Genomic DNA, 22277 nt, shown 5'->3' with positions numbered 1-22277 from the left:
TGCCTTAGCAAGAGCTATTTTCAGAGGACACCACACTTACCAAATAGATGGGAGCATGTTGACGCATTCAAACTAATTGACTTAGCTGGTCTGAATATTTCAGAGTCATGTACATGACTGGCTCCAAAAAAATAAAATACTCTACTGATTAAATTCTTTATTTCCCACAAATCAAACTCTACATGTTATGCCACTGGTCATTGGAAACTTCCACTGATGAGGTATTTTACATGTCATTGTAACACAGAAACATGTAATGGGCATGTGTTCATACATTATACTGTGTCCGTTACTACCAGCAAATCCCCACAAAAAGGCAACTTAGTCTTCAACATACAGAGTAATTCCCTTTCTGCAGGTTTAACGTGGTTATGGAGAAGTCCATCTCCACACAAATGAACAATCCACTTCATACACTTCAGATACAGTACATGAAATGTTTGGAATTACCCCAAGGAATGACTGGATAAGAATGAATTAAATGAACACAATGACAGCATTAACAGTCAGATATAATGATGCCGCTTGATTCATCCTTAAAGATTATTGCTGTGAAGATTAAAGTGCAGTTGAGGTTTAAACTTTGAAGCAAAAGTCAGATTATGCTCAGTATTTTTCTTGTCAACAAATCCCCAAAAGAGCTTCAGTTGCAGTTGATCCTCTGAACTGTTGATTCAGTTTACTCCTTTGTGCCAAACGCCTTCCTTGTTCGATAACTCAAGATGCTTGTCCGAAAACCATTACAGAGGATATGTTCCTTTATAAAACAAACCTAAGCATACATTACTCCCCATGTCCGAGAACCATTCACTAAGACTAGTCATTTTAAGAAATAACTTTTTTAAAATCAAACCATGTGTTTGATCTGTTTTAATAGCACTTCCAATTTTTGCCGAGAGGAGCCAGTTTGAATTTGCCAAATGTAAACATAAAATAATGTGGCAGTGTAATTCCATCAGCGCATCTTTCCCTGCATAGTTGGTTCGGCTTAATGCTGTTGTGCTTCACTCGTGTTTCATGTTGAGCTTTCGACTGAGTTGGAAATGTTGTGGCCCATTACGGTTAAAGTTTCTATCCTGTATGGAGGGGAATCCTTACTTTGATCATTTTAGACAACCCTGGTTTCATTGTAGTTCTTTGGGATGTGTTGACAATAAGGAACACAAGTAATAACACCGCCCTTTATCACAAGGCCAACACACACTGATGTGCTAAGCATGTGATATCAGATAATTGTAATAGGCTGGAACGAGGCTGTAATGCAGGACTTTCTACAGTGTCGTCTGACAGTGAGGTATAATGATAATAGCATGTAAACGGAAAAAACGTGAAAAAAAAAACTACATGATGCGGGTGTCGGGGTTTAATGTCGTGAGGAGCTGTGTCCAGGGGCGACGGCGTGTCGTGGGCTCAGGGCTCGGTTAAACCTCCTGTGCTGTTACAAAGTGACTGGTAGAGTTCTGAGCTCATGGAGACCGCCGAGAGGGCCTCCTTAAACTCCTGCAGGGGGCAGTAGACTCCACTGCAACCTGGAATAAGTAGATCCTAAAGAGAGACAGGCAACTTGAGTCAATACCAAAGAAATGCAACGGCTCATCAAGACGACTGTGGACACATTGTCACCCACGTACCTGGTCTATGTATGACACTTTGACAAAGGCCTCGTTGGTCTGTCGGTGCTGGTGCATCTCCAGGGTGATGTCAGCCGCGTACGGTGGCCATTTCATGTCAAAAACCCCCAGAGCCATCAGACAGGGGATCAATGTGGTGTCATGTGCAGAGTACAGAAACATCTTCCTGTTAGAGAGAGAGGATGTTAACAGAGGCCAAACACAGCCGGTGATGTGTGTGACTGGGTGTGTTGGTCCTGAGGTGTCCAACCTGTTTGGCTCCGATGAGGTGCCTTGCACTTTCTCGTCCAGGTTGGTCAACAATGTGTGCAGGAGTGGTCCCACGCACAGCTGCAGGTTCTCCCTGCCAGAAGCACAGCAGAAGAAAGAATTGAGCCGTTGAACCCGATACTAAACTATGTGTGAATTCTCCTTATCGACAGAGATAGAGGGTTATTGTGAAACCGTGAATCTGCCCCTTCTGACAGGGTCCATCCTCTGTTGACTTAGTTAAATCTAACCTCTTGCTGGGTTCATAGACATGGCAGATCATTTCCACAGCTCTCTGCTCCACTGTGTCCCTCCAGGTGTCCAGCACCGGCGGACAGGGGAGGCCGTGTGTCTGTTGATGTGCAGAAACGAGACAGTCAGCCGTGTTGTTCAGCGCCGGCAGACAAAGAAATCATCCAGTTTCTGGCACATTATGAGATATTTTTTCATTTCCCCCCCATAATTATTTTTATGAAATGCTGTCTATTGTAGAAAAACCCCAGGAAAAGAATTTTCCTTTATTTTGTGTTTGAATAGAATGTGGCTGAACGTATGAAATGGTCTAATCATTTGAATGAGTGGTAACTGATGCCAGGTGGATCTGAACATAATTAGTGAGAATAAAAGGCAGGTCTTCATGATTTGGTTTTGCCTGATAAGGAAAATTAAAGAAATTAAATTAGTAAATTCAGCAAAGCTCAGTATGGACCGCCCCTCTGTCTTGTTTCAGATTGTGTAGTGGTCTCATTGTGCACTGTTACACCCTGAAATGAATACATTTGAACATCTACAAAAGTACCCTCCCCCCCGAAATCTGAAATCACTCATATTTTAGCTTTGAAAAAAGTGCACTGATGATTTTCTTTCACTGATAGAAGTCTTTAGATTTGACATCTATGCTCTTATTTTAAATGATCTTAAATAAGGAGAAATTAGTGAAAACAATTTAAAACTCAAGTCCTGCTGAATCTGGGTTTTTTTACTTTCTAAAATATGTTGAATCTCTGCAGGTTGCAGCCTACTCGGCATCTTCATAATAGTTCTATGTGTTCTGATAGCTAGTGGTGGGAGCTAATAAAAGTCACAGGAATCGTGATGTGGCAGTGTCACCTCTCTGGCAACCATGTCGTCCCTAATGAGGATGAAGTCGACGTGCTGGTGAGCGGCGATGCCCAGCACGCTCTGGATGCTCTGCAGGTCGACTGCGATGTCTGGCAGAGTGGACGACTCTGCCCAGCGGTGGCTGCACAGAACACACAGTGTCAGCCGCGAAACACAGATACACCATGACAACCTGTCAGGGGCATCTCAACTCTGCTTATAATTTTGCACAGCACATTATTCAAGGTTCCAGTTTTGGGTGGTGAAACTCACAGGAGGCCTGACTGTGTGCTGGGCACGAGGAGATTTCACTCTACATACCTGCCGAGGAGTTTGAGCAGTTTGCATCCGTGATAGTTCGGGTACAGGATTTCAGATTCAGCCCCCGTTGTTAATATGTGAACAATTTCTGCAAGTTGAGGAGAAAATGATATAAGGGTGAGATGAAATCCTGAGATGAATAAACAGCATTATGCACATCAGGGTGTCTGCACTACCTTTCTGTTTTTGCTGAAAGAGCCCTGCAACCAGGCACTTGGCAGATTCAATGGTCCTCACAATGTTAGTAGAGCGCACACTAAAAATGGAAAAAAAAGGGGGTCATGGAAGGCAGCCAACTTAAAAATAGAAAAGCATTTAGTCTGATATCCTTTGCACGGAACTCACAAACCAAACGTTACTGTGGGGCACCGGTAAGTTGTTTGTGCTCTTTCTACCTGTCAAGATGTGCAACACTTACTAGACCTCAGCCGGACTGAAAGTGGAGCCGAGGAAGGGAGTCTCCTCGATGTACTTCCTCCTCAGCCTCGTGCCGAGCTCGTACAGCTGCTGCATGCCCACCGTGGTCAGCTGACCGGGGAAGGCGCCACCCTGCCAGGAGCACGACAAAAGGGATCAGGTTTTACTCACAGGTACGACCCAACGGACACACACACCTCCCGTCGCGTGCCGGAGCCCAAAGCGAGGCCAGCACACGCTTGGCAGGAGTTCACGCTGCGGGATTTAGTTTAGAAAAAGCAGAACATGCTTGAAATCGAACATTTCCATGGACACAGCAGCAGGCAGATGGGACGCTACCCCACTGGGAAGCTCTACTCCCAGTTCAGAAGTATTACAGCTAGCAGGAGGATGAATGAAGCTGGTCCAGGGTCGTATTGCATCTTTGTAATACATATTCGTGGCCACTAGAGGCGGTGAGGGGAATTAATGAATTCAAATGGGAGAGAAGTACTTTCTGTATCCGCAGGACGCTTCCTGTCTTTTCAATCAATTGTCACTGACAGACATTAACCTTTCATAACATGTTAAGCACAGCTGAATCGACTGGGCTGACGATTCTCTAACCACAGGGAGTGTCCAGGTTAACTGTGACAGATTGCACAATGTCAGGTTAAGTCAATGTTAATGTTTACACCTGCTGCTGTGACGCGTCTGAACGTCTGCTCTGACAAAGGCCTCGGTTTGTACTTTATCAGTTAAAACTCTACACAATATTGCAATAAAACCGGGGTTTGTGTACATATTCAGTGACGACCTTCCCAAAAAGCCTCAGAAGCAGCTACGCAAGTTTCTGCGATAAAATGTTGTTCCCACACTGCCTTCTTTGACTCACTGAACTAGTGACAGCTACTCACAGTCAGTATGTTTCTCCGATAGCTGTCTTCTACAGGTGCAGAGGGCCTGGGGCCACCGTGAAGATCCGTCACCACGTAGTTGATGGCTGTGTGAGCTGGAGGCTCCAAGAGCGTCGGCAGCCACTGGACCTGCCGAGACAAATGTGCCCAGTTGTTAATTATCTTCACATTTATCTTCAGCACAAGTACTTAACAAAGAGGAGAACGAGCCCTACCTCCATCACGTCAGGTATCGACTTTAACGGGGTTCGAGCTCCATGTCTGAACAGGACTTGGACCAGTTTTAGATCGTAGGGAGAACTGGGATTCGGGTCAGTAGCCGTGGAACTGGAGGCAACCGGGCTGGAGTAGGTGCTTTTCTGGGACCACAGCATCGAGCCAAAAGCTACGGACACTGAACCAAAAACACCGGCCTTTGTCCAAAGATTCCTCATGGCTGTGCTGTGAACAGAAGCATCAGATAGGCTTAGTATTGACAGGGTTAATATTAACAAAAAATATGTTAATATTTAGCAATAGGAACAGAGATGTTATCTTTGCTGGTGTTGAGAAAAAGGCTTCAGAGTTTTTCTCAAGTTTTTCTTCAGAGCCAAAGTTTACACAGCAGATCAAACTTCCTCTGTGTTGCGTAGCACAACTGCAGCGAAAGTTTCATTATCAATTATGTAACAAATGTCAACATATTGTTTTTTCCAGGCCACCTAAAGAAATTCAGTTGATTATAATAGAAACATTCGTCTTAAAAAGGAAGGAAGGCAGAAATCTTTGTTATTTAACAGAAAATATATCAATCATTAAAAACGTTGCAGATTTTGTTTTCTAATGGACTAACCATTTCAACCGTTTCATACATATTTTATTAACGTAGAATAAAATGAACACTGTTTTCTCACTTGATTGATAAATCACATGGTCTCTGAAATGAATTGTAAAAAAGTTCATCACATTTAATCAGAGACCGTTGAATTAGAAAGTCTTAAAAAAGGTTTTGACTGAAGATCAGATTCATTTAATTATCAACAAATGTGAAAATTTAATCAATTCATTGTTTTGCCAGTAAAACATAAGAGAGCTACGTCATCGGGCTCAAGAGGTCAACTGTCGATCAATGATCCAAGAAGAAATATCACGTTAACAGCAACATGGAGAAGCAGAGAAGCAGCACATTTCCCACGGAGCCTGGAATCACGTCTTAAATATTTGAAAATTTGACTTTGATTGAACAGTCGAGAAAATAGTTGCAGATTCAATTTCTGCACATTGACAGACTTGAACAGACTAATTTGAAAAGTTTGTTAGAGGGGAAAGTTTGAACTCTATGTCAAGCTGTGACACTTGTTATGCACCACCCTGCTGAGCTGAATGATCACTGACACTCCCTGGTAAACCAACTGACGATGATGAAGATGATGAAGATGATGTACCAGTTACCTGTCTATAGTAGCAGCAGGTATGAAGCAGTTAGCTCCAGCACATTACTAGGGGTTTCTGCTTGTTAGAAAAGTGGCATAAAGACGAACCTGAACATTATAACACTCCAACAAGCTCAGCAGGAGTCCAACAATAAACTTTTATCAAATAACGATGATTTGGACAATTTAAACGTTTCTACAGAGCTGATGCTAACAGTAGCACGTACAGGAAGTCTGTGTGCAGTGCTAACATGCTAACAGGCTAACACGATCTGTCTGATCCCTGACGGAACATGTGACGTGTGTCTCTGCTCTCACGTATCTTACCTTGATGTTAAAACCTGCGTCGAGCTGCTCGCGTTCGAAAACAACAACTCGGAGTTGAGTATCAGATCAGTTCATTCATCAGTTGACTGCAGCCAGGGGGTCACGCCGAAAGGCATGCCGGGAACTGTAGGGCAGCAGCTGCCACTCTGCTGTATCAGTCAACGTGAAAGCTGGGAGGTTAAAACTACATTTCCCTACATCAGTGTTATATGATTGGCCTTCCTCTTCTTCGTCGCTTCGAAGATTTGCGTTGGAGAAAAAACATCAAAGTCTCCTGCTGCCATCTACAGGAAGTAAGTAATAATAATGATAATACTACTACTAATAATACAAATATTAATAATAATAATACAATTTGGCACGTTTTAAGCAGATTTTTGATATTAAAGGAATTGAGACTTGAACTCAGAGACCAATGAAAACAATGACAACGTATAAATCAACTGAACTAAATAGGGTCTGTAATATAAAAGATAATTACCATCTCATGTGTAGTGATTATTTTCTGTATTTATACAAAATTATATAAAAGCTCATAAATACCAACTGATAGGATATGGGTATGATGTGTGTATCTGCAAAAGTTATTCATAACTGATAAACTACTTTGTGGGGACTTTAAATGTTTTTTTTTTTATTGCATTTTGTAAATACATTTATAAAATGAATATTAACGCTTCATATCAACACAACATACAAATATACATAACATATCGAAAAATAATATTGCATTTATGATTTTTTTGTATATCTGTATTAATAAAAGAAGAGTATATTCTACAACATGAGTTAAGTGTGCCTGGTAAATAATATGTGTCCAATTTGAACATCAAGTTGACTAGTATTTAAAAAAAAAGATAATTTTGGGGAGAAATCAACAATACAAACAAACTGGGAAATCCTACAAAAAAGAAACTAAATGGAAGCATCCACTGTTGAGAAGTTAAGTTAGTTACCAGAGCTCCACTTTTTTATAGAGCCCATAAGTTTGTACAGACACCCCATCTTCCACCATCTGTTACCTGCAGCTCCCCAGGAATATAATTGCCTATTTCTTTAACATTGTGAGATTGGGTGTTTTTCAACATCTATGTAAATTTCTCATAATATAATGCAGAGATCTGTGTGTTAAAAAACTTGCACGTGTAGAGTGCTAATATCTTTGAACAAGTGATATTTACTCTGAATCTGGATAAATACACTGATGTCTCTCATCTGAATACATGTAAAAACATATAAATATGTATATATTAATGTAGAAAACGCTGAAATCTAAGAACACTGACCAAGTTAATAAATTGCAGTTGTAACTTAAATTCAAACATATAAGTAATATTCACCGTCTTGTCCTATATTCTAGAATAAAATCACACATATTGAGAACAACAGTTTGACAATTGATGATTTATTGAGTTGCGATGGGTTAGTGAAGACATTTGTTGCATTAATGTCTGTGAATCAATTGCAGTGAGCGCACAGCAGACTGCTCTAGATCTCTGGTTTCTTAGCAGAATGATTATTGTGTGGATATGTAGGATAAAACGAAAAAAAACTCAATTTTTCAAGGATGTTCATTCACAAACTGTTAACAATAAAAACAGACAACAGAAATGAAATGAAACACATTCAAAGAAATGGACCAAAACATACATTGCATAGGGACAAATTCAGTATGTGCTTAATGGCTCCAGGAGAAAAACAAGTGAAAAACTTTAGTGCAATGTTGCCACCGTGTGGCTGGATCATCTCTTAGCCGCCGCCCATGCAGGACCTTCTCTTTTCCTTTAACTGGCTACATTCTCTCTACCACCTCTGCACAAGGCCCTTGTCAAACATATGAATAATGAATAAAGTTTCACTCACACTCGTTCAGATTATTATTGTTCAGTAACATTTTCGATTGTTGACCTGCAGGTGCTGTGTAGTGCAATCAGGTTACCAGGTCAAAAAGGCGTTTCATTAAAGGTAAAATGGCTCTTGAAAAAAAAAAGAATGTGTTGGATATTGATGTTTTCTTAATCTTTATATTTCATAAGGCACTTAACCTTCATTCACTGCAAATATGCAGCAAGCTTCACAGTTTATTGTACATCAAGTGTCTGTTTTCTTTGCATTGTGTAACTGTTGCTGTGGGAGAAAAAACTCTTGATCGTTAAACTCACAGGCTGATCCAGAATTAATTGAATAGTTGAGATGTGTGTAATAGTTTTTTTTATCATGAACGATTCCCTAAGTCCGCTCACACCCAGCGCCATGCAGCACCTCACTCTGGTCTCTTTCACTCCGTTAGTTTTTATGGTAAAACATAAAAATGTGCAATAGTCACAGGTATCGCACCTGTTACCCTGGTCTCATTTCAACATTGTTTTCCTTTTGCAGTTTTGTTATCAGTTTTTTTCCTTTTTTTAATATCTCTGCTCACAGAGCTTTCACAAGTCAAGTTCACATGGTCCACTCACAGATCTCCTTCATAATGTGGCTTTTCAGTCCATCTTCTGTAGCCTTCCACAGTCTGTAGGCCCGACGGCTAAGTGTCAGGCCCAAATGCCAGAGTTTGTGTAGTTCTTCCTCATTCAGAATTAAAACCTTCACAAGTCACTTTATCTTGGTTTGAAAGGTCCACCCCGCCCTCCTCTTCTTCCTTGTCAGTCAGTCTTTCCACACTCTCTCTACACTGACAGGTCGTCTTGGCGAGCCCGGCTGCTGCTCCCGCTGGTCTTGCTCAAGCGGCGTTTGTCCTTCATGTAGCCGGAGTGCAGCTTGGGGGATGGGGAGCAACTGTTGGGCATCTCCATGTGTGCCTGGTCGTATCTCATCCTCAGGAAGTCCTCCTCGTCCTCCAGGTTGTCGCAGCTGTGATGCCGCTCGGTGGCCGAGTTGACCGAGTTCTGCTGCAGTGCCATCCTGGTGTTGAAGGGATGCGAGGCCATGGAGGTCATGGGGTTCATGGAGCTCGGTGCTGCCAGGCACTGGCTGAAGTCAGGGGGTGGGGTGCAGGTGGCTGGGGGCCTCGGTGGGCCGATTAGCTCCAAGGCTGCAGTAGCGGCCACTGTCACTGCTCTCTGGTTGTTCCTGTGTATAATTTTCCTGCGTACGCACCTCTGCATGCTCTTCCAGCCGAGGTGGTAGAGCTCCAAAATAGAGAGCAGCAGAGACACGCCGGCCACCACCAGCATGAAGATGATGAAGACATTCTTCTCTGTGGGCCGGGACATGTAGCAGTTGACAGGGTTGGGGCAGGGCCATGACTTGCACAGGTACAGTGCTTTGAGGAACACCCCATAGATCATGTACTGTACCACCACGAACGTCACCTCCATCACTGTACGGATCAAGATGCTTAGGACGTAAGTCTGCAGCAGCGCTCCTCTCAGGCGAATACGACCAATCCCATTAGAAACAGGTCTCACCTCCTTCACGCTCTCCTTCTGCTGGAAGTATTCCTTCTCCCCCTCCAGGTCTCCTTCACCATCACCTCCTCCCTCCCTCTCCTCCTGCTCTATCCTCCGCCGCTTCTCCTCCCTGCGCACCGTGTGCATTGCATGTCCCATGTAGATGAGGGATGGCGTGGAGACGAAAACAATCTGCAGCACCCAGTAACGGATGTGGGCGATGGGAAAGGCGCTGTCGTAACACACGTTGGTGCAACCCGGTTGTTGAGTGTCACACAGGAAGTCGCTTTGCTCGTCGCCCCAGGAGGACTCGGCGGCTGTGCCGAGCACAAGGATGCGAAAGATGAAGAGGATGGTGAGCCAGACCTTTCCGACTGAAGTGGAGTTTTCCTGGACCTCCTCTAGGAAATTCCCCAGGAGACTCCAGTCCCCCATCGCTGCTCACAGGCCGGGCACACACACACCTGAGACACAGAGATCAGAGCGGGAGGAGAGAGGGTTCAAGATGAGGAGCTGGTGGAGGTGAAAAGGTGAAGTCACTGGGGTGGAGAGGGGACGGAAGAAGGGAGAGAAGGAAAAAAAGATAAATACAGTTAATCAGTCATAGGTCCTGCTCATTCGTGCTGATGAAATGACCTCGGCCTGTTTGTGTGTGGCATCATATACATAAAAATAGCTTCTCTGTCTGTATATTGCTTGAGGACTGGACACTATGGCATGAGAACAGCCATTTTCCCATGAGAGAAAGAGAAGGACAGGATGAGGGAGGGAGAGGAAGTTCAGAAGTCACATAAAAGTAAATAATCTAGTTGTTTTAAGAAAAATAGGTCATATTATGTTACGTGTGTTGTTGTTTTTCTAAAATTCCTTCTTTTCCCATTCCAAATTGCATATGACAGACAGAGGTTAACTGGCCGCCGCTGGGCAAATCAAAGCGGGAAAACTTTGTCCTCCTAATGCCGTGACCCTGCCTGAGCTCCATCTGGCCTGTGGCACGTTAACCAGCAGACGTCACTCACAACGACAGGACTTTGATGTCCACTGCAACCACGAAACCCTCGTACCAGCTGCAAAATCAAAACCATCTCCAAGCATCAATCAGACTCCTCCATCTATGTGGTGCGTGTCTGTTTATGTACGAGTGTGATAGTTTGGGTATGACCCTAACATGGCAGTGACAGTCTTGGCCGAGAATGACCCTATAAGGCAGTTCACGAGACGGCTTTATGGACGCCACAAATGACCCCCCCATCATCAAGGGGTTAAGAAAACCCATCAAACTCCACTGAGGGACGACCTAGGACATCTATATGCACCGTGTTGATGTGCCTACTTCCAGCTTTTTACTACGCAATTAGAGCTCAAAGAGCAGACGAGTTGTAACATAAAGAAAGAACGGCTGAGAGTTACACTTTGACAGGTTTTTCCAACACGTCACACACATCTGAAGTAACCGCCCTCCACGGCAAAGCCATAGAAAACATATACATTCCTCAATAGCCGTGTGTTAAGACAAACTGGTATTTTAATGGTGTGCCAGCTACAGGAAAAGATACACAGTATAATAATTACACTAACAGAGAGTGAAAAAAAGCCAAACGGGGAGTTGATGTTATCTCTTACCATCCCTCCTCTCCCTCCATGTGTGATCCATAAGCGGCCGCTCCCATGTCCCCACAGAGATCCTGCTATATAGTCCACTGTGTGTGCCGGGATCTGAATTGCCTGCCCGGTTTTGTATGTGTGCGTGTGAGAGAGAGAGAGAGATGGTCTAAATGAAAATGACCCTCTGTCTGTCTGTCTCTCCCCCTCCCTCTGTGTCTCTGTGAAGTATATATATGGCAATAAGATGGAAAATCAAAGCGTTGTGCTCTTTATCTGTACAACATGGGGAGGTGGCAAATAAAACACCCCGGCCAGGACATGTGGGAGAGGAAACTCCAACCACGCCCAAGGCTGATAAACCCCGGTGCACAGCCTAGGAAAGTTTGTGGTGTGACACTTGTTTTCCGGTTATGCACCTAATACCCGCTAACTGGTCACCTGTGGAAACCAGTTGGACGTTCAGTTTAGGGAATTGGGAACTGAGAGAACTCGCCAGAGGCTTGATCGGATAAAGCTCATGATCTTTAATGGAATAAATCAGAAACAGAGCGGGAGTTTGGGGGAAGGAGGTGAGGTGTACAGCCTGCACAATAACAGGAGGTACACATTAAATTGGTCATGTATTTTATCTGATATTACTGACAACGGTTTTCCGCACTTACTCAGACCCTGGCAACAAAGAAATCTCTTCCTGGACTGATTCAAAGTTCAAATATGTGATCTGAAATATCATCACATGCTCCTGAATGTAAAATATGCTGCTCGGAAAGTGTGTATATCTCCACCAAGGCAATGCACCATCTTGCTTTGTCAAATGAGCTGGACAAATATCTGTGGATCTTCCCGTTTATCTGGAACTATTTATCTGAAAGTAACAGGTTTTTTTCTTGGGTCAGCCCCCTGACACACCGGCCCATAAAGTTTCAAGGAAATCAGTTTAGTATCTTTTGCGTAAAAACTACAGTACGGATGATCACGAAACATGGTGGAAAGGTGTAGTGTGGGTAAAGGGGGTCCAATACATTTTGGTGTGGATCAGGTAATGGATCCAGCAATTTACAAGTATTTTCACTTTCACTTCATTTTCATGTATATTTAGGGGACTGATATTTACGAGTGTGTGCGATTTGGTGCAGATCCAAATTAAAATCCATATAGTCATCCTCCAACCAGAAGTTTGCCGGTTCAATCCTCAGTCTTCCCAATCTAAGTTCCCTTGGGCAAAATACTGAACCTCTTAATGGCCTCTCATAGAATTTCTATGTATGTGGCTTTGGATAAAAGCATCCACAAAATTACATGTAATGTTATCTCAATGTGGTTTCATAAGGGGACTGTTTGGCCATCATACTTATACCGATACAATATGAAAACAATAAACAGAAACACGATAGTCGTGGGAAAGCGCTAAACATGACAATATGAGACCTGCCAGGAAAAAGGCAGCTGTCTTCGTCTCCGTCTCTTTCCCTCGACTACCCCTTCCTGTTCTCAGAGGAAGCAATCTCAAACAATATGATTTCCGAAGGACAAGAGGGACAAGGTATTAAAGGGACGGGGAGGGGAGGTTGACAAAGCGGCAGCCAAGAGAACCTCTGGGCTCTAAAACACATTTTTGCCACCACTGTCTCTGTGATACCTGCACTCCGGTTGGCATTTGGATAGCCCGGCAATAACCGGGGATTTACTGAGACACATCGTGCCCTGTGCTGAGCCGTCTGGTTTGCCTGTGGAGCGTCCCGGCTGTCATATTTGTTTATCATTTCTGCGGTAGAGCAAAGGAGGAGTAATGGACAATCTGGTTATGAGGCGTTCAGAACGGTGAACTGCGCAAATGGAGCAGATTGCACGTCTGACTTACGTCTATTGACGTTGATCCCAGCGTCATGGGATGATATCACGTGGGCGTCACGTTTCGGAAAGGTGTCGTAGAGATATGATAAACTGTTGTGACAAAGTGACAAAGCGGACACTGTAGGAGCCGTGCAGCCAAGAACTGCAGTGATTTCACCACTTCACGGTCAAACTGGCCCCAGTGAATGTGGCTGTGTTCGACTCTCTCCGTTCAGATGTCTACTGACACTCAGCTGGTCTGAACGGCAGCCAGGCAGCTAACAGAGGTAAAGGGAAAGAAAACGCAGCCACCAAACTGCACCAGTGTGGAGTGACGGCTGCTGCAGAGCTACAGGAATAAAGGCAGTTTGTTTTCTCCACCCTGTAGCACAGCGATAAATTCTGCGGCCGGCTGGACACGGTTTTACCTTAGAGGGCAGTGACTCTCCTTCAGTGTGGGATGAGACGGCCCCTCAGGCAGGGGTTTAAAGTTTTATAGCAGCGTATCACGATGTGTTTTACTGCACAGTTGAAAGTGAAGCTCAGTTTCATGGAATGTGAGTGTCATTATTATTTGCATTTCCAACATTTCTAAGTCTTCAGTTTGTAGTTAACAACAGAGAAAGTAAAATAAAAGTTGCCTATGAGTTTGAACAGTTGTGTCCCCAACACTGGTTCCCCTCCGCCTGCAGTGAATCCACAGACCAGGATCATGTACAACTTTCAGCTCCATGTGCCACGTTTGACAGACTCCGGATCCTCATCGAGGACCAGGATACACTGCCGTCTCCACGACATCCTCATAAAAACACAGACAATTAGCCGATGGCGGTGTCAGTTCCTTGGCCTGCTTCCCTTGAACCTATGTTTAGACGAACATCAGTGGAAGGAAAAGTGCAGTTGTGTTATTACATGCGTGAGAGGATTTGCTGGAGATTGAGGAGATTTTTTGGCAATCTTCCATCACATCTCAACGCGCCAGCCCTAAAAACCATGTTGTCTGGCAAGTGAATGTACTTGCTCATTAGAAAGAGAAAAGTCATTTATTTCCCAGAAAAAAACGTCAACAGTATTTTGACATCTTCTAGAGTGAAATATTTGCTCACACAGACTCACAATGGAGGGGCCCCTGAAGTTGAAATCTAAAAATATTTAAGAGAGCCAAATTTGGCGTGGTGGCCTAAGGCGATAGACCACCTTTAATAGTACACATTCATATAACTGGCTCCAGCTCAGGATCACCTCATTTATTTGGGTATTTTATGGAATCCATTGCCGTGCGTTAATTACAAGAATTAATGTTCTTGTTCTTGACTGTGAGATTTACCAACTAAATCGAACAGTCATCACCATTTTAAGTAAAATAATATTGAATGGGCTTTTTAATAGTCTAAAAGGGAAAACAATCCTGCGATAATCATCTTTAAACTTAATGCCTCCTCTTTCTTTTAAACACCATAACTACACAACACGATCCAATAAATAGTTAATGTTCGAATCCACAAACTGCCTCCGAGCCAGATTCGGCTTTGCTTCATTGTTGGTTGTTTAAATTACCTTGATTGTTAATAACTCAATAGGAGATTCCCTGATTTAGTAGAGTAACTAAGATAAACAAACTGTACGTCGCTGCTCGTATTAAATGATCCCAAACAAGGAGCCCATGTGCCAGCAGCTCTCGAACCAAAATATCTTTGCCAGCGACACTTAAAGTCGCAGCGTTGTGACAGCTCAGCAGTGTTTCAGTGGAACAGACACAGCTCGAGCTCGCGGAACAAGTCAAACCAAACCACACAGCCGCTCGATTCTCTGTACAAAAGCTCCGTCAGTCTGAGTTCAAATCAACAGATCTGCACACAAGATGCCAAACATACCCAGAATGCAGCTCAGTGACTTTTATTACCACCAGCCCGAGGGATCAATACTGATGTCTGGGCTGAGGCATAATGAAGAGATTGATGGGGAGAGATGAGGCCTGTTTATTGTGTTGGAACGACTATTTGCACTAATGTGTTGAAGTTCAACCGTTACATTTGGAGCGTGCCTCTCCAACTTGAACTGCTGCTCGGCCCCACGAGTGCCGGCATCACGGTCAAGGATGAGCACGTTTAAGTTTAGCTGTATCGGGGTCTGGTCGAGAGGGGGGGTTCGGGGCGAGTGTGACCTACAAAGTGCGTCTGATGTGGGACGGGAGGGAGAAAACGTCCCACTCGTGTGAGTCACCTGTCGTCGAGCCCTTACAGGCCAGCGTGGATCTAGGCTGCCATATATCAGTCACACCAGCAGAAGCCGGCGGGCCGATGTGCTGCCTGCTACCTTACATGGCTGTCTGGCTCTTCATCTGCCCACATACTGTACACAGACCCACAGCCCTGCTATGATCCATTGTTTGGCTGCATATGGCATTACACTGGAGCTGTCAGGGGAGACAGCTGCGAGGCGTTTTCATGGAGGAAAGTTCTGTGTAAGACGCGTGCTGACTGAAATATCTGGATTGCTGCTATTCCTGGAGAGTGGCAGACTAGATATTTGTTATGGTTTTCATCATTTCAAGTCTATCTTATTTGTGATAAAATGTAATAATGTATTGGATTATTTTTTATTAAGGACACTTTATTCACACTATTGCAACAATGCTGATTCCATTTTAGTGTCAGACTTTCCTCAGTGTCAAATGTAAAAACTTTGGCTCTGGCTCAGATTGCTCAGTGAAGCGATGATCCTTCTGTGACTTTAATGGCTTTTAAAACAAAATCTTGAATCACGTCACTTTTACGAATCTATCTTTTGAGAAGTGGTGGATTATTAACATCTTTGAAATGACTCTAACAGCGTAGATAAGCACTCTGAGGTACATGAACTTTACTTGAACGTTTTAATACTTATCCTCAATCTCATTTCAGAAATTACACTGTGTGCTTTTTATTCCTCTATATTTATACAACTATATTTGATTGATTGTTATTTTGTAAATTATACCAGAAAAGAAATAGGTAAATGTCAAACTGTAACATTAAATCTGTTAAAACACTGATAATCAAGTCTTAAAGTATAATGTACGACAGATATGCAGACATTTTATCTACACATAGGGAGTACTTTTAACTATACATACTGTTGAGCAACATTATGAACAAAAGGTTTTACTTGTTATGAAGTATTTCTACTTTGTCATAGTGATATTTTTTCTTAGGATATTCTGACATTAGTTTTTTAATATAGACATTACATTAGACTTAAATTTGTGTGCTGCTTTCCCCTACTTTGTCTTTTTGTTTACCTGTGAGCTGGCCACCTTCCTTAATAAAAAATATGGGGGGTTTTTTCTTCAGTTTTCCAGCATTTTTCCATTATTGGTCGATTGATTACTTGATTACTTTTAGTCATGCATATCATCAATTCAGATTAGAGAATAGCACTATGACTGCATGCTTTAGCTAGAGCCAAAACACTTCTCAATATTTAATATATTGGCATATTACGGTGGTTAAGAGACAGGAATAAGTCTCTCGGAGTCTTCATCCAGTTTGTGCACACTGCAGGTGGCTCTGTCTTTTAAGGTCTCCACTTTGTTAGAATATATTTGACTCTTGTGGGAGTTATGAGGACAGAAGGCAAAGTAGGAGAAGACAAACAGAGCGAGATGAAAGAAGTGGGAGTTAGTGGGGGGGCAGCTGTACCTGCCTGGACAACTGGGACGATGCAAAGACACACACCAGGCCTCTGAGACACTGTGTCCTGTCTCCCTCAGGGACAACTACAGTTTTGAAGAGGGATGCTGACAGCGTTTACCCAAACATCTGCAAGTCTTCTAACTTTTGTGATAAATTAATTTGCTTTCTTACCTGCTGTTCTGCTGGAGAGTTTTCTGGGCGGCTGCTTCTAAAGAGGTAGAGGCTCCATGTCAGAGGTCCTGGTGAGACGAGTCTTACTCTGGACAGATGGCAGGTGAGGACGAGTGTGATGGAGGGACCACCTTCTTCTTTTGAACAATGACAGGAGCTGCCTCTCGACAAGGGTGTCTGAGCTCAGTGTCGTCCAAAAGCCAGACTGTTAGTCAACACAGGGGGCACGAGAAGTAAAGAAGGGCATCACGAGAGTCCCCCCCCCCATGGCCCTGCCTTCTGTCTCCTCCTCCTCTATCTCCTCCTCCTCCTCCTCTCTCCCCCACCACCTCCCTTTTTTCTTCTTACATCCCTGGTTCTCTATTTTTTGCTGGGAAGCATTTTCCGGCAACAGGGGAGGAAGTGGAATTGTTTTCTGGGATCAATGGCAGTTCCACTCAGAGTAAACTTCCAGAGGGCTCCTATTTACCGAGTGCTCCTTTGCACTTGTACCGCACCAGGCACAATGAAATCCCTGTAAAGGCGAGACATGAAAGAAATAAATATTGAATTCAGTGACTGATTCTTTCTGTGCTGTCTTATTTTTTCAAAAGGTCGATGATGTGTCAACTTAAGTTTTGTGGATTTCATTCTGAATAAAGGTTGAAACTAAATCAAACTGATGAATTAATGGAATGTTTGGGTTTCCAGAAGCTGAAAATAAAGACAGAAATATAATGGTTATATTACCTCAAAGCCTGATTTCTTCTCTCTGGGCTCTCTCCTTCTCCTCTCTGGGCTCGTGTCATTCTGAAACCCCCCCACACTGAAATCTAGGATGCAAGCAAAGAGTAACAAGCAAAACTTAAAGATCTCATCCTTCTCTTTGCTGCCTTCCTCCTCCGTTCCCTCTCTTGCTGTATGTGGTGTGAGTTTCAGGCCAGGATTATCTCTCAGTGCTGGAGCCTGCCCGCAGATACACGCTATTATTAAATACTGGAAGGCTTTCGAGGTTTGATTCCTCCTTGCTAAAGGGCCGACTTTCAGGCATTCAAATTATGTGGTGAGGGAACACGCAAGCACGGCGGCACAAGTTCAACAACGAATGTGACTTTACTCTCAATGGCATATTTCTCTTGTCCTTGAAATCAGTCCAATCCTCATGGTGATACAGTATGAAGGTACCACCAGCCGATGGTAAGCTGAGCTCAATTCTAGCAGGTAACTGCACCCAGCCAAGAAATAAACAGGAATTTAATCACTCGAGTTTATGTTCTCAACGTTTTTACTAATATGTTACTGTTACACTTTGTGTGTTTGGAACCACACACAAGACCTAAGCTGCTTTGAGTCTTCCACTGAACTCCGGAGATCCTCCACAGTTTCTCCAGAGAAGGTGTATGCAGAATTTACTGCGAGCGAATGGGATGGGTGGGGGTGTGATGACGTTTCTAACACACAACAGAGACATGAATAAAACAAATAGAAAATAAATACATCGGGATGTTAAAGCAGAGACATATACATGGATGTCACCAATGGAAATGTCAAGAGAGTTGGTGGTGAAAAGATCCAACACCAGTGTCAATAGGATGTAAACAAAAACATGTGATCTCTTCTGCAGAATTTATATGTTACAGCCCGCCTGCGGAGGATTTGCTGCTCAGTGAGGTTGGAGAAGTTGGACCAAGCCAGGTTAAATTTCCTCAAATCTTACACATACATATAACATATGATACCTCCAGGAGATGGTGAGCCCAGGTACCATCTTGCAAGTGACTGTAAATGTTGAAGAAAGTTGGGGACGTGACCCCCCAAATAAATTCTTCTCACATGTGAATGGTAATTTGATATGATGCTCCTATCTGGAGATGGCTAGCCTTTAGCTTAATTTGACAAAGGAACAGCGCTTGGTCAAGAAATAGGCGCTCATGTAACCAAACGGGGACATTTTTCTAAGACCTTCACGTTAACATAATATGACGCTACCGCCAGAAACTGGGTAGCTTCACTTGATTAACTGCACCCATCCAAGAAATCATTGGGAACGCAAAGCTTAATATGTTATTGTTACACTTTGTGTATTTGGAACCACACACAAGACCTAAGCTGCTTTGAGTCTTCCACTGAACTCCGGAGATTCTCCACAGTTTCTCCAGAGAAGGTGTATGCAGAATTTACTGCGAGCAAATGGGATGGGTGGGGGTGTGATGACGTTTCTAACACACAACAGAGACATGAATAAAACAAATAAAAAATAAATATATCTGGATGAAAAAGCGGAGCCAAATACATGGAAGTCACCAATGGAAATGTCAAGAGAGTTGGTGGTGAAAAGATCCAACACCAGTGTCAATAGGATGTAAACAAAAACATGTGATCTCTGCTACAGAATTGATATGTTACATCCAGCCTGCGGAGGATTTGCTGCTCAGTGAGGGCGGAGAAGTTGAACAAAGCCAGATTAGCTTACAGGCTCCTGGTTGTATAGCTTCCTGTTAACCACACAGACATGAGGGTCAAACTTCTGTAATGTTTAAACTACCTTAAACTCATTTAAAAGGTTATTTCCATTTGCCATTTCAGGAATTATTAATTGTCAGCCTCGTGGAATCAAAGATAATCAGAATTTGTTTTGTTGTTCATTGACTCAATTTTCTTCGTCCCACCAATGACATGGCCTGAGTGAGAGATCTCAAATGCTGAAGTCTCCTCTAAAACAACTGTGTCTTTGATCAGGGAGCAGACAGAATGGTTTTGCATGTATAAATAACTGGGAAAACTGAGTAATAGGGATCTCATGACCAGCCCTGCCAGACCTCTGGCCAGGAGCAATGACCCTGAAACATCATCCCTGCTCTATCCCTCCTAAATATTTCATCTGTTCTTGGACTTGTATTAGTTCCTTTCTTGCTCTTTCAAGGAAAAAAAAGTTCCAGCATAAAGCCTATTTATAAGGAGTGTGTCAGTGCATGCTCTGTTCGTGCTACCTCATGTTGCACTAATGCTGAGACCAAATCATCGTTTTCCACCCTGCATCTTGAAAAGGTTGCTGGTCATGGCTTCATTGTGATTTTGGAAGTTCCTTAAACAAAGGCCCACGGAGCTTTGGACTTCCCCTGAGTCCTCTTCGGTCGTTTGAAGGGATGGAAATGTTCTGCTGCAAATTCTTAATTACTTAGCCTTCCGCAGTTTAAATGCAACTCTCTCGTTTCCATTGTGCCGCTCATCAGGATGGATTTAAAAGTGGAACAACGTTCACGCAGAGTTCCAGACTGAAGAGATTTGTTACAAAGAAGTCATGTTCCACGACTTCACTTAATCGCATCACTTCTCCTAAGTACTGCCATGGATGACGTCTCAGAGTGTTGGTTACAGAGAGATCTTGAGCAATGAGAAGGGTGACAACAACTGCGGGTGTTTATGGTGCGCTCCTGTGTTTGAATGTTGAGTATGTGTGCTTGAGTGTTTGATGGAAAAAGCCCCCGCTGCCAGGATGCATTAGTGTTGCCCTCCCTGTCCAAACCACCAGCGTGACCCCTGCCTGCTCGTGACACAGACCCATTTCAGCCCTGCCTCACTCCAGTCCAAGGGAAGCCAGGCTTGATGGACACGTGCTCCCGAACGGTCATCACAACCTCATGTTCACCCTCCAACTCATCACTGTCCTCCACTGGCGGCTGCCTAAACCATAATGAAATGCAGCGTTAAACTCCAGAGACGAGAAAGTCAAGGTTGCTCCAGCTGAGGCGAACACATACAGCACACGCTCAAACTGTTACTCACTCGTGCTTCTGCGTAAACTGTCCCTGAATTACCGTCTTAAGTGATCCATTATTGCACTGGCATGTTGTTTTGTCACAGACTTCCTGTCAAGCAGACCCATTTACTGCACTTTGCACCGAGTGGTGACACGTTGTCCTCAGTCCAAAACATCCTGTTGCTGAGGTAAAAAATACTCCCAACCTTTTTCATTAATTTTACCTTTTTGTCTTAGCTCCTCTTCCTTTATACCTTTGTCCTCTTAGCTTATTCCCCTTTTCCCTTTTATTAAAAAAGAATTTGTTGTATCAATGAAAAATCCTATTTCTTTATCAACTGTTTTTCAGGCTTTGATCAAAAGTGTAACTGCTCAAGCCCTGAAAAGAACTGAGGCTGCCACTGTCTACTGAGGCACACTTTAAAAGTTATATGGCTGTTATGAATGGTTAATAGATATTTGGAATGTGTTGTAAATCTGAAGTAAGTCATCACAAAACGAAGCTGTATGCTCCACCAGCTTTGCTTGGTCTCTTACCTACCAAAAGAACCAATGGACAGTTTAATGTGCAGAGCTGCAAAGCATCCAAAGGAAAATTAGCTTTTAACTGAGGACATATTGGAATATAAGTAAGTGAGTGGATTAAGAAGTGGGTTGAGCTGTCTCTTACTCGTATTGTCCTTAAAAAATGGGTCCTGAGACCAAAAACATCACTTTCTTCTTTGTCTGTGAACTTGACCCTGAAATAACAAAAAATTTCTCCCTCAGCTCTAGCAAATGGAAGTTCAGACATGGGGAAATATGGCATTTGTTGGGGACTATTTTCAACTGTAGATTAATATACATTTCGTGGGTCAGCGAATATTAGCAGCTAAATGGTACACATGGATTTAATTCAGATAAACTACAGCGCCCCTGTTCATCGTCATGAAGGAACGTGTCAGTGTTCCAGTTCAACAAAGTGGCTCATTTATGTGTTTTTAAAAGTTCTTTGGTGCAGAGAACAGTGTCAGGCTTTGGCCTTTTAACACAGGCAACACTTGTTGTAGTATTCATTTGCTGCTTTGTTCTTCAATGGAATTTCTTGAAATTTTAATAAGATGTTAAAGATGTTTCCAGGCAAACAGCAGATACCGTAGAAGTGTTTTCCCACTTTGAATCAATCCTCACTCTGGTCTCATGAACTTTTTCACTACCACAGGTTATTATTAACCGACCAAGAGAAGAGCGCCAGGGTCACAGCCAGTGAACGATTGGCCGTGCTGTTGGGGGGGGGTTTGCCAGAAGCCGACATTGCCAGACGGGTCAGTTGTCGTGTATTTCAGACTTCTGTCACTCACGACTTCATTTGTTCCCAACACGGTGTTCGTCTGCACATTCAGACTGATGCTATTGTTATCAGCCGTTCTCTGACCCTGACTGAAATACTGGAGGTATTAGTGACGACTATACGCTCAACAGTATGTGGGTCACACATGCGTTATGATGTGCAAATTATATTGGAAGCCA

At 43.3% G+C, this 22277-nt stretch overlaps 2 protein-coding genes across 2 annotated transcripts; both read right to left on the bottom strand.

Annotated features, from left to right (window-relative positions):
- Nucleotides 1–151: 151 nt before the first annotated feature.
- acp6 (acid phosphatase 6, lysophosphatidic) lies at nt 152–6436 on the bottom strand. The gene is made up of 11 exons (XM_061088483.1): nt 6355–6436; nt 4831–5056; nt 4616–4744; nt 3721–3851; nt 3479–3558; nt 3303–3390; nt 2991–3123; nt 2132–2232; nt 1882–1974; nt 1632–1797; nt 152–1545 (listed from the first exon to the last, which is right to left on the bottom strand). The coding sequence occupies exons 2-11, from the start codon at nt 5047–5049 to the stop codon at nt 1411–1413; spliced, it is 1275 nt and encodes a 424-aa protein (XP_060944466.1). The 5' UTR covers nt 5050–5056; nt 6355–6436; the 3' UTR covers nt 152–1410.
- A 1334-nt stretch (nt 6437–7770) lies between these two features.
- gja5a (gap junction protein, alpha 5a) lies at nt 7771–17054 on the bottom strand. The gene is made up of 2 exons (XM_061088579.1): nt 17030–17054; nt 7771–10285 (listed from the first exon to the last, which is right to left on the bottom strand). The coding sequence occupies exon 2, from the start codon at nt 10179–10181 to the stop codon at nt 9024–9026; it is 1158 nt and encodes a 385-aa protein (XP_060944562.1). The 5' UTR covers nt 10182–10285; nt 17030–17054; the 3' UTR covers nt 7771–9023.
- Nucleotides 17055–22277: the final 5223 nt, after the last annotated feature.

This window comes from Limanda limanda, chromosome 16 (assembly GCF_963576545.1).
Source record: "Limanda limanda chromosome 16, fLimLim1.1, whole genome shotgun sequence".
Classification (NCBI taxonomy): domain Eukaryota; kingdom Metazoa; phylum Chordata; class Actinopteri; order Pleuronectiformes; family Pleuronectidae; genus Limanda; species Limanda limanda.
The sequence above is the reverse complement of the archived record's forward strand: the minus strand, read 5'-3'. Positions and strand labels throughout refer to the sequence as shown.

Bases quoted from the DNA above. Each gene is read 5' to 3' on its own strand.
- gja5a (XM_061088579.1), bottom strand. From the start codon at position 10,181: ATGGGGGACTGGAGTCTCCTGGGGAATTTCCTAGAGGAGGTCCAGGAA.
- acp6 (XM_061088483.1), bottom strand. From the start codon at position 5,049: ATGAGGAATCTTTGGACAAAGGCCGGTGTTTTTGGTTCAGTGTCCGTA. The intron at 4,745-4,830 runs GTAGGGCTCGTT...TTGTCTCGGCAG, and splicing joins CGATACCTGACGTGATGGAG to GTCCAGTGGCTGCCGACGCT. The intron at 3,559-3,720 runs GTAAGTGTTGCA...TTCCATTTTTAG, and splicing joins TTCAGTCCGGCTGAGGTCTA to TGTGCGCTCTACTAACATTG.